Genomic DNA, 11,250 nt, shown 5'->3' with positions numbered 1-11,250 from the left:
AGAATTATAAATAGAAATTATGGAGAAAAAATGTTAAGGAAGAAATAGAGATAATTTTTATTAAAAGATTTATAATTAAAAAGGTACACTTAACGACTTAGAATAAGGGTTTTAATCAGTGGCGTGTACAGAATTTTTTCAAAGGGTAGTCACTCTTATATGACTGTCCATGCTATTAATTCTATATAAGTTTTACAATCAAAGCCGTAACAGCGTTCATTAGTTATTTATCGCATCGGATTAAAAACAGCTTTTTGCGGATATTAATATGAAACAATTTAACAAGTTTTGTTAAACTGGTAATAATGTTATGAATTTTATTTTAATATTCGTGGGAAATTGTCAGTAATACGATGCTATACATGGTTTTTCAGTATGGCTTAGAAACTACTTAGTGATATTGACTTATGTTTTATGGGTTCTCTTCTACAGAGTAGTTCAACCTCTCTTAGTTTTTCTCTCTGTCCATCTATGCATTTAGAAATGTTATTTTCCCCGCTGCCATTGAAGATACACTGCTGTTTTATTTTTCTTAAAGAGCACCCGAAAAAAGCATACAACTTTCTTCGTCCGTCGGTCTTGTTACAAATATATTTTATTATAAAGGTTATGTGTTTTTTATTTTATTTATTAAATTATTACACCTATTATTTTTCTTTTTTTGTGACCACTTCATTTTGTCCGTTTGTCCTTCGATATTTTTTTGTGTTACGCTAGTTATGGGTGTTGTTATAAGGGGGGGGGGGAGTTCTGACACATTTGCGTAAACAGTGAGTATAGGCTTTATCTTTGTACTGAGAAGATAGGTCATTAGGGATAAAATCATTCTTATATGATGAATTTCCCCCAGATTTAATATTTTTTGGATAGGCCTCCAGGTTCCGGAGCTCCAGGCCTCCAGGTGGTCTCTGTACAGGTAAAAATTAAAAATAAGATTTTTTTTTGAATAGTTAGAGATTAACTTATAAAACAAAATATGCTTCTTTTTGATTGTTATTCACATATTTGGAGAAAAAAACATACATATTCAGGGTGACCACCATGTACGTTATGTTCATATTGAACACCATTTTAAGGTTTTTTGGTACGTTTTTGTACGTTATTGGTTTTTGTGTTCAATATGAACATTTCAGCATACGTTATTGTACGTTTTTCTGTAATGTATGATTAGTAATTGAAATCATTAATATATTGTATTTCTTAAAAACTATTATAAAAAAATTCTGCGCGCTTCGCGCGCCATTTTACAAATTTATCCTGGGATCTATGACGCCATTGTGCAGCTTCCATAAAATAACTATACTCCAATCAAACATTTCAGTAAATATCAAAAAAAAATCCTCTAATTACAAACCTTACTAGGACAAATGAGAACTTGAGAAGTTACACATTAAAGGAGTATTATATTTGTCCATCAGTTAGCGAGATATTTTTTAGTTGATTTTTGTGTTTTCATGTACAATGAGATACTACTTTCTATAATACAAAGTAGAACGATGTCTATCTGTATATCCGTCTGTCTTAAGCTTAAGATCTCGGCAATTGTTGAACCGATTGGGTTCTACAATTCAGGTAATATACCTACTGGTCATGTTGTGGTTTTAGGCTATTTATTTGGGGTTTGGGACAACCCCAACTCCCCTACAAAAAATCAAAAAATCCCCCCTCCAATAAAAATTTTTTTTTTTTTAAATTCAACAAGTAGGTAAGTGGGGTGGGGAAACTCCCTTTTTTTTCTTTTTAAAAGCGAAGCTTTTCTATAATTAGGGTCGGTCTGTACCGACCCTAATAATTAATTTAGTTAATTTAGGCATGTTAGAATTAACCTATTGATTTCAAACTTTGCATGGTGATTCCTTTAGTAGTTAGGAACGATTTAGAAAGCGTAGTAATCGTTACTAGTATGTACTTACGTCCATTCTAAACATGTTGATTTACTTTTTAAACAAAAATTTTTTTAATGATCTATTCATCCGATTGTTCTGATTTTTGTTATATTGATTCCTGGGACAACAAGGTATAATGTTATAAGGGAAGAAACTCTATACCTAGTCCTAAAAATGTAAGTATGTCCATAAACATTATCCTGTATTAAGCAGTTTTTTCAATTTACTTACATTTTTGCTTCGACTCTTATACATTATTATTCTGATTATTCAGTCCTGACACTATACAAGTGTTAATGTCCGTATGTCCTACCGTTTCAGTGCTTCGCTTTTATGGATGTTGTCATCCTTGTTTTTTTTTACAAAGGGGGGAGGCGGATGTGCCACTTTTTGAAACCAAAACTAAAAGTCAAAGGAACTCAACTAAAAAAAGGGTTACAGGTCTGAGATTTTGCATGGGAGTTGCTTAATAGGGGTACAATATGGAACTGTGAAGAAATGGCGGCGCAACCGCCGAAAACCGCCGAAAAAGGCAAAAAAAATTCGGGTGGAAACGGCGGTTTTCGGCGGTTGCGCCGCCGTTTCTTCACAGTTCCATATTGTACCCCTATAAAGTAACTGCCATACAAAATCTAAGACCTGTAACTCTTTTTTTAGATGAGTTCCTTTGTTGACTTTTGGTTTTGGTTTCAAAAAGTGGCACATCCGCCTCCCCCCTTACGAACGAACAATTTTATACCTATGAGAGGGGGACTTTCAAATACGTCTTTGGGTGACGCCCCTAGAGGCTAGGGGCAAAGCTGCTGGAAGATTTAATCGTACATAAATAAATGAATAAAAACTTCATTGTGTGGTAGGTACTTTTTACATGATTAAATTGGGGTAAATTTTCTTAGGGGAGGTAATTAAGTGGGGGTAGTTAACAACCAAAACAGATTTCAGGGGGGTAAAAAAATTGCCAGCATGCTTCGCGTGCCATTTTACCGTCCCCCACCCCCTCACAAATTGAGTTTTTTATACCCCCCACCAAATAGTAAAGGTTGGGCAACCTTGGATTAGTATACTTCTTTCTATATATACTAGCGGCTACGCCTCTAGAGGCTTCTAGGGGGGGGGGGGCACTTGAAGAGAAGGGAATTGAATTGGATAACCCAATTGCTTAATTTAGATTATAAAAGAAAAAGTAAAAAAAATATTTGGGAGGGTGATTTTTTTTGGGGGGGGGAGGGGTTGACGCCCCATTTTAATTTTAGTTTTAAAAAATTTTAAGGGGGGGGTAATTTTTTTCTAGGGGCGATTTCTCTTTGGAGGGTGGTGGTACTCCCCCAAAATAGTTATTAACCTTCCTGGGATCTATTATGAGAGTTACCCTGTTAAGTTATTGAAAGGAATATGAAGGGCAGAAAAATAGCCTAAAACCATACCCGGACTCTTCATAAAAATGTAATAGCCTATAACCATCAAGGGACCTATAAGAAGCTTCCATATAAAGGAGCACCACATCGGTTCAGCGGTCAGCGAGATCCTTCCCTACAAATAAAAAAGCTTACTATAGGATATCAATTTGAATTCCCTGAAGAGTAGATCCCAATCAGTTCATCATTTACTGAGATCTTAAGCTTAAGACAGACGGAAAGACATTGTTCTACTTTGTAATATATATATATATATATATATATATATATATGTGTGTGTGTGTTTTATAGTACGTTATTGTACGTTATTTTTTCAAAAAATGTACGTTATTGTGTTCATTGTAATTTTTTTGTAGTACGTTATTTTCAATATTAATATCAAAAAGGTGGTGGTCGCTCTGCATATTTTGTCTCATGTGCTGACATCTCACTCTTTAAAAAAAAATTTTTTTCATTTTTACCTGTACACTCACTGTTTACGCAAATATGTCAGAACTTCCCCCCCCCCCCCTTGTTTTAGATGAGATATTATCGTTAAGTGCCTCTGTAAAACAGAAATACAATGACCAATTCTGAAGAAAAAGTTTCCGAAAGCGGAGATGACAACAAAAAATCTACCAAAAATGAGGAGGGTATGGTAGAAAAAGTTGATGAAGTGAATGAAAATATTGACGGTGAAGACGCTCCGGTCGAAGAGGAAGACCCCGAAGCAAAAGCTGCTGCGGAGCAGCGCAAAAAAGATGACGAGACAAAACCGGTTTTCTATATTGGACTCTTTGTACTGGGTATGTCCCTGTTGGGGGTGCTGGACCTGACCGTGTTGCTCGGCCCCAACCAGTGCCAGATGACGTACATGTACGAGTGGCCGGAATATATCAATATCAGGCAGGCTTTTCATAGCTATTAAAAAATCATCTAAAGATATATTTAATTTCTTTTTATTAAGAATTATAGTATATCTAGATCCTTAACCAGTAAATTTGACCATTGAAACACAGTGTAGGAACAAGCCGGCCAGATTATTGTTTAGAAGTTAAATGTTAATATAGATATCTGATAGCTATAAAATGTAATACAATGGACGATTTAATGTACAATTTTCGAGGAAAAATTTTAAACACTGCTTGGTTTTAAACCTTATCAAGAATGAGAAAGGTGTTCATAAACTTTAGGACCTTTATAATTTACATTTTTAATGTCTCCTCGCTCCCTTTTTAATTAGATATTTTAACTTTAATGAATAATTATGAAACGCTGAATGTGATTAGTATGGGAAAAGAAATAGAATCAGCTTACCCAATGTACGGTCTGTACGCTTATGGAGAGGGAGCTCTACTGGAACAAATCAAGGAAAATACCTTTACTGGCATTCCTGTGCTTTATATTCCAGGTGAGGATGGATTTCATTTATTGATCAGTTCGTTCATCCAGTAGGATGAGATGGGGGGTGTCGTTAATCTAACCCGCTGCTAGTACCGATTTTATTCATTAGAGTACATGAAAATCTGGTGTAACATCCATATGATATATCGATGCAGGCGAGTGTCTTTTTAAGTAAAAGATGAGACTGAGATCACAAGCATCTTGTCAAGTAGGTGATGCCTTCAAATCTCGGCCAATAACTGAGTTGGTAAAGATTCTTACTTCTGTTATGTCAGATATGCGACTTATATTATATAGTTAACTAGCGGCTGCGCCCCTAGCAAGCATCTAGGGGCTCCCTATACGAAGGAAAATTGAAGGGAAGAAAAATAGCCTAAAACCATACCCAGACTTTTCTTTTATAAAAATGAAACAGCCTAAAACTAACCCAGGATATATAAGAAGCTTCACTGTATAGGAGGACTATGTCGGTTCAGAGGTTAGTGAGATCTTTCGCTACAGACCAAAAAAGCTTACTACTTTATATAATAGGATTAACGTATAGTTTGTCTGTAGGACGTTTGGTCGTGTAATCATTATCAAGAATTGGTTTATAAATGCAACTATGTGTGATTAATTAATGATCGTTTTGGTCAAAATTATCATTATTATACCAAAAATTAGTTTTCTTACATCCATTTTCAATTGGCTTCTGTATTTTTTTGATATTTTTTAGGAAACGGTGGTTCCTACAAACAAGTTCGAAGTCTGGCCTCAGTTGCTCTCCGCAAGGCATTGTAGTTTTAATAACTATTTAGTAACATTCCCAAACAAATTTTAGTTAAATAGGAAAAGTATTCCTCTGGCAGGTGTCTTTTTTTTTTAAATGAGACATAAAAATGGTCAATCATTTCTTTATTAATAGTATTTTTGGTAGGTAGGTATTTAAAATCAGAATTTCATATAGAAACATTTTTATTTAGTTGTTGTCCAATCTCCTTTTTCTTCTGTTTTTAATTAGGTACCTATGAAATTTTTAAAGTTTGTTATTTTTTAAACATTAGAGTAAACACTAGAGGGAGAAAGGGTCAAATAACTGTTTTTCCCTACCGCAATGACCTTTTGCCGACTCTCAAGTAGCAGAAAACAATTTGCTATCAGACGAAAAAGGTCCTTAGAAAAGGGAGGGAGCTAGTTATCTGTATATACATCTGTTCTATTAGATCTGTTCTTATTAACATATTCAAAACTACATTTGACAAGGCACTGGAAGATTCGGACTACTCTGTTCATTTTGACTACTTCAGTGTAGATCTGAATGAGGAACAGAGCGCCATCTACGGAGGAGTTCTCAAACAACAGGGATCAATCCTTAAATTTTGATTTCCCGTGTAATTTTGCCACAGAATGTAAAATAATTAGGGATGTATATTTGGCATCAAAACTACAAATTTCTGCCAAATTTACACCCACAAATAAATTTTGACCAAAATACATCAACTATATTTTTGCTTGTAGAATATACTCCGCAGCTACTCTATGATTAGATTAGCTTATGTACATCAAAATAGGTTTTTTATTTCTTGGGACATTTGAATAGGCTTGCGGCAGAGAAAATCTATCGTTAGTACATTGGTTATTTTTAGGAGGTCAGTTAACTTTTTATTGTCTGCTTAAGAATATTATCATGCATTTTAAATTTAGTAGCTTACCAAACTTAGGTACTAAAATAATTAAGGATTGACCAAAGGCTGAGTTTACAAGAGCAGCCGTGGATAAAATATTATCTCTATACCCACAGGAAAGTGTGTTGATTTGTAATAGACAGACATACAGACCGACGAGGTTGTATTATAGAGTATCTGAGCGAATAAAATCATATATCTACCTTCCTAGTTTTGACAGAATTTTATCCTTTTATAAAAGTAGCAGGATCGCACTATCCACTTAATCAATATATCAATGATTCTACTTTATAGTTCAACTTCTTATAGGTCCATAGGTCTTATTTGGAAACTATTATTGGTAGGGTACCTCCGCCCTCTAAAGGAACCCCCACCAAAAAAAAAACCTTTAAGAAATTTCTCTTTTCTTTTGAAACTGAAATTGGAGGGTTGACTTGGTTACCCCCCCCCCCCCCCCTTTCTATTTCCCTATATAGGTACTTGATATTTATTTATGATTACAGTTAACTACCTATCTAACAAATCAACCTGTACAGGATAAAAATCATCCGAAATCTGTGGTTCTTATAAGTCATTCCATGGGAGGAATGGTGGCTAAAAGTTTATTTCTTGATCCTAATTTTAAGGTAGGTACCTATTTAAAAAGCTTTTATATTAATTTTATTTGTTTTTTTTCTGTGTTGTACCGACGTACAGATCTCACTAACCGTTAACCGATATGAATATCATGAAGCTTCTTACTCATATGGGAAGGTTTTTTAAAATTATTTCGTGGGAGGGTACCTCGAGGTCCTCAAAAAGTTTGTTTTATCATTTTTGTTTTTTGTTTAACTAAAACTGAAAGCAAGGAAGGGGGGAAATGGAAAAATATTTTCAGAACTCTTTTTATTTTATTCATATTATCCCCCCTCCCACATATTCTTATAGTTTTTTTTCACCAAGGAGGGGAGAAAATGGAAAAAATGTTTTCCATGTTAAGCTTTTATCTTCATTTTTACAATTTTCCCCCATTCACATATTTTTTACTTTTTTTACCCCCCCCCCCCCCCCCTTAGTAGGGTCAAATTTGCAGAATATAGACCCTTGAAAAAATGACAAATATTTTGTAAATGTCAAGACTCAAAAGATGTATGTATGTTTTAAAAACCTGAAATTCATTAATACATTAATTTTAATATTTAGTCCTCCAGTGTAGAGGTGATGATCAACCTGGCCACTCCCAGCATACCCGTCATGGTTATAGACGCTGATACCAGGAATGTTTATAATAATTTTTAAAATAAACACTTGATATGATTGTAGTTAACACGCGACCGTATCGTATCCGCTTGTTGTCGGCAGTGTTGCGGATCCGGATTGATTTTATGCGGATCCGGATCCTCCAAATTTGGTCAGTGCGGATCCGGATCCGGATTCTTGACAATAAAAATAAAATCACCAAATTTTTCAAAAAATATTTATTCTTTAATCTCGAAGTCAAAAATACTTTTAATTTTCAAGTCTGAACCTAAAACCTTAAAGATTGGCTCTCATCACAAGAATGTCTGATTTTCAAAATTTGTAAGTGACTATTTTATATAAATTTAGGTAGATTTTTCCATAAATTTATACCCCAGGATCCGGATCCTTGGACTCAAAAAATGCAGATCCTTGCGGATCCGGATCCACAACACTGGTTGTCGGGAAGTTGATTGGTTCGAATTACGACTCAACACCGCGTTATAACTAAAGACTTTAAAAAAATGGTTCTTACTATTGCTATGTTTGATGTAAAGAACAAAATGAAACTTTCTTCAACGTTTCATGCAGATATTTAGGTAATACACAGACGAGCATGTATCTGCTTTCCTCTAAAGATAGTATAAACATCTATGTATTATAGGGACTTCTATGCAGAAGTGAATACCTATTGGGAGATTTCCAGGCCAGAACATATCAATCTAGTCAGCCTTGGCGGTGGAAGCAGGGATCTACAGGTATAATCTACACACCTTTCTTCCCCTAAATATTAGCCAGTCAGCAAAGCATGGTGTTAACTTCTTAATTTGGGGGGGGGGGGGGGGTAATGAAGTTTTTGGCCAATTTATTAATCTCCTCATTCCTGATTTTCCTAGATTATTGTTTCAGGTACGTGGAGGTCTAACAACAGATCAGTATGCTGATATCAACATTGCAACTACAGGTATCGTAACTATTTTGTGATATCATACAGAGGGAGAGGTCACAATGGGGTGGGTTTTTTACACAGTCCCCAAATATTCATAATAACGTTTTCTTAACAACTTTGGAGACTCTATTGAATTTTGATCTGTTAATTTGTTATGTTGAGTGTTCAAACGTTTCAACCACTAATTTTAATCACAGAATGGGTAATTTTGTGTATCATCATTGGAATGTGCATACAATCGGCCATTGTCTTATTCTTTAGATACCTGGATATAATATGTGATTGAGCTTTACTGTAAAAGAGAACAATGTAGGTTAAGCGGATAGTTAGACCCTTCGCTACAGACAAAAAAAAGCTTACTACTTTATATAATAGGATAGAAATTTGGTATCTAATGATTAAGAATAATCCTTATATAAAAGTAACATGCTGTCTGTCTGTACCGAAGGATCTTGCTAGCCACTTTACCGTTAAATGTAGCTACTCATAGGGGCAAGGAATGATTGCAACTAATTCGGGCTAGAAGTGTAATTAAAGGAAAATTGATTAATTTCTGTTTGAAATAAAAATTTTAATTTAGAAAGTTCATCTGTATGGGTGTCAGCTGACCACAGGTGCATAGTTTGGTGTAAACAGCTGGTACTCTCCATCAACCGGGCTCTCTTTGATATGGTCACAGGAAATTAATCTCTTACTTAATTATCCTATAATAAATTATCAATAAAAATTAAGATATGCCAAGTTGAAATAGGAATTAATATGTATTTCTTACATATGTCTACAAAAAAAAGAAACTATTTTGACTCTAATTACATCACTTAAATGTTTAAATGCACTGTTTTTGGGGGGGGAGAAACAAAAGGAGAAAAAAAATAGATTTTTAAATATGACATATTTTTTTATCAAATTGTCTTAGGAAAGGTTAAATATATGGTAGAGATTTAATGGTTCAGGTAAAAAATCTGCGAAACAAATAACAGCTGATCGTGAAGTTCGAGCCAAAATTCTACACTACCATCTCGTTCATCGCAGTGGCGGGAAAAGTTACAAAAACGGAAAGCTGCACACAAAACCTGTCAAATTCAACGCCTCCAGCACGGAATGGATCATGTTTGACTATATGCGGCAAAACAGAATAACAAAAACCAAGCATAACACAAAAGTTGAAAATTTTGTTATTCCCATTGAAAGCAGTAGTATTAATAGTATTGCCATAGATGCTGTACGAATGGAGAATGATAATTGGTTGTATGGATGTAAGGCTGTACAAATTTCGGGAGATCGTACAACCTGTACGGAATTTGTAAACTTGTCCGCCAAATCAAAAATAATGCCCTCCAAAGGAAAGAGAAAGTTGTTTCAGGTATAAAAACATTTCTGCATTTGCAGAGTTATTGTCCTATTGCCAAAAGCGAAACTTTTCTACATTTATGGACGTTCCTGTAACAATATTTACTATCATTGATAAATCTTATTGTACCAATCCTAAGACGATTAAGAATAACTTTGAGTAGAGCATCTCTGTGTTGTTGCTCTGTAATTGAAAATAAGCGATTTTTCTACTGCAATTTGTTCAGTTTTTCTCTTGGATTTTGTCATTTTGTTTATTTATTTATTAATTTTTTTATTAATTCTTTTTATTTTTTTGTAGGAAAATTTGCGGCAGTTGAAAAGGGAGGAGAGTATAAGTCATCTAGTTGTGAGCCTTGATAAAGAAGTTTCCAATGCTATTGTCTATGTAGACTTATATTCTGTTAAACAAAGGTAACGTTCAGTTTAAGCTAAATATGGTTTTGCACATGGAGGGAGGGGACGGTGAATAATACTGGTACCCAAAGTTCCATAAACAAGTTCTAAATCGTTAACAATTCTGGGAGGTACTTACAGTCACTTTTTCAAAACTTTAACTCTAAAAAATCTCTTGTTTAAAAGGAGGTAATATTTAGATTTTTATGTATACTTGTGTGGAAATGCATAGAGAACAAGTACACATGCTACTTTTGATGATACATTAAGAAATAAGTGCTGTAAACCCCAAAAAATACTTTTTTAGGAGTCTTACCTACTGTATATATTTAATTTTGATTTGGTAGCAAAAAATAGCAGTGTCCACATTATTTACCTAACCAATAATTTTTATTCTTCAGATTGTGTAATTTTGTTCATCATCATTGGGGGGGGGGGGGGGGGGATGTTTAGCGCTTAATAATTATAGACATAATGTATAATTTAATTTAAATTCCATGATATCATGAACTTGTTATTATTGCGCTATTAAAAAACAATGGGCAAATTTTGATGAAATTTGGTTGAAAAATGTGAAAATAGTTAATCCCTAAAAATTCCAGCTGTCCATCTTCAAAAAAGTGTCTTATTTTAGGTCAATAAATGCAACAATTCCAACTTGGACCTGGTTCTTCAAATGGCAAACAGTTCTTGAGAGGATCAAACCTGACCTTATCTTCTATAATATCAGGAATATATATATTATTTGGATGGCAGTTTCTTATTTATTTTATATGGACCATATCCTTTATGTGCCTTTGCGTCACTTTTACTTGGTACGTCGGTCTGTCAGTCCTACTTAAAAATGTAGATTTAAGAAAATTTAGATACATGTGAAAGGTTTTTTGATTTTTTCCCACCTAGTTCTTATTCCCATTCATGATTTTTTCTGCTCAGTTACTTATGGATGATAACAGCCTTGTTTTTACTACTTCTTGAAACCCAAATGC

The 11,250-nt window shown here is 34.2% G+C and overlaps 1 protein-coding gene across 1 annotated transcript; it reads left to right on the top strand.

Moving 5' to 3' along the window:
- On the top strand, window positions 1-11,239 carry LOC145333358 (GPI inositol-deacylase-like). The gene is made up of 15 exons (XM_080178474.1): window positions 1-83; window positions 3,857-4,186; window positions 4,570-4,691; window positions 5,400-5,455; window positions 5,927-6,026; window positions 6,415-6,466; window positions 6,887-6,974; window positions 7,531-7,605; window positions 8,232-8,324; window positions 8,476-8,530; window positions 9,096-9,195; window positions 9,470-9,878; window positions 10,167-10,279; window positions 10,896-11,013; window positions 11,198-11,239. The coding sequence occupies exons 2-15, from the start codon at window positions 3,864-3,866 to the stop codon at window positions 11,237-11,239; spliced, it is 1,746 nt and encodes a 581-aa protein (XP_080034600.1). The 5' UTR covers window positions 1-83; window positions 3,857-3,863.
- Window positions 11,240-11,250: the final 11 nt, after the last annotated feature.

The sequence above is a fragment of the Acartia tonsa genome, chromosome 12 (genome assembly GCF_053477335.1).
Source record: "Acartia tonsa isolate MP-2025a chromosome 12, ASM5347733v1, whole genome shotgun sequence".
NCBI classification, from domain to species: Eukaryota; Metazoa; Arthropoda; class Copepoda; order Calanoida; family Acartiidae; genus Acartia; species Acartia tonsa.
Note: the sequence above shows the minus strand (reverse complement) of the source record. Positions and strands in the feature narration are given on the sequence as shown.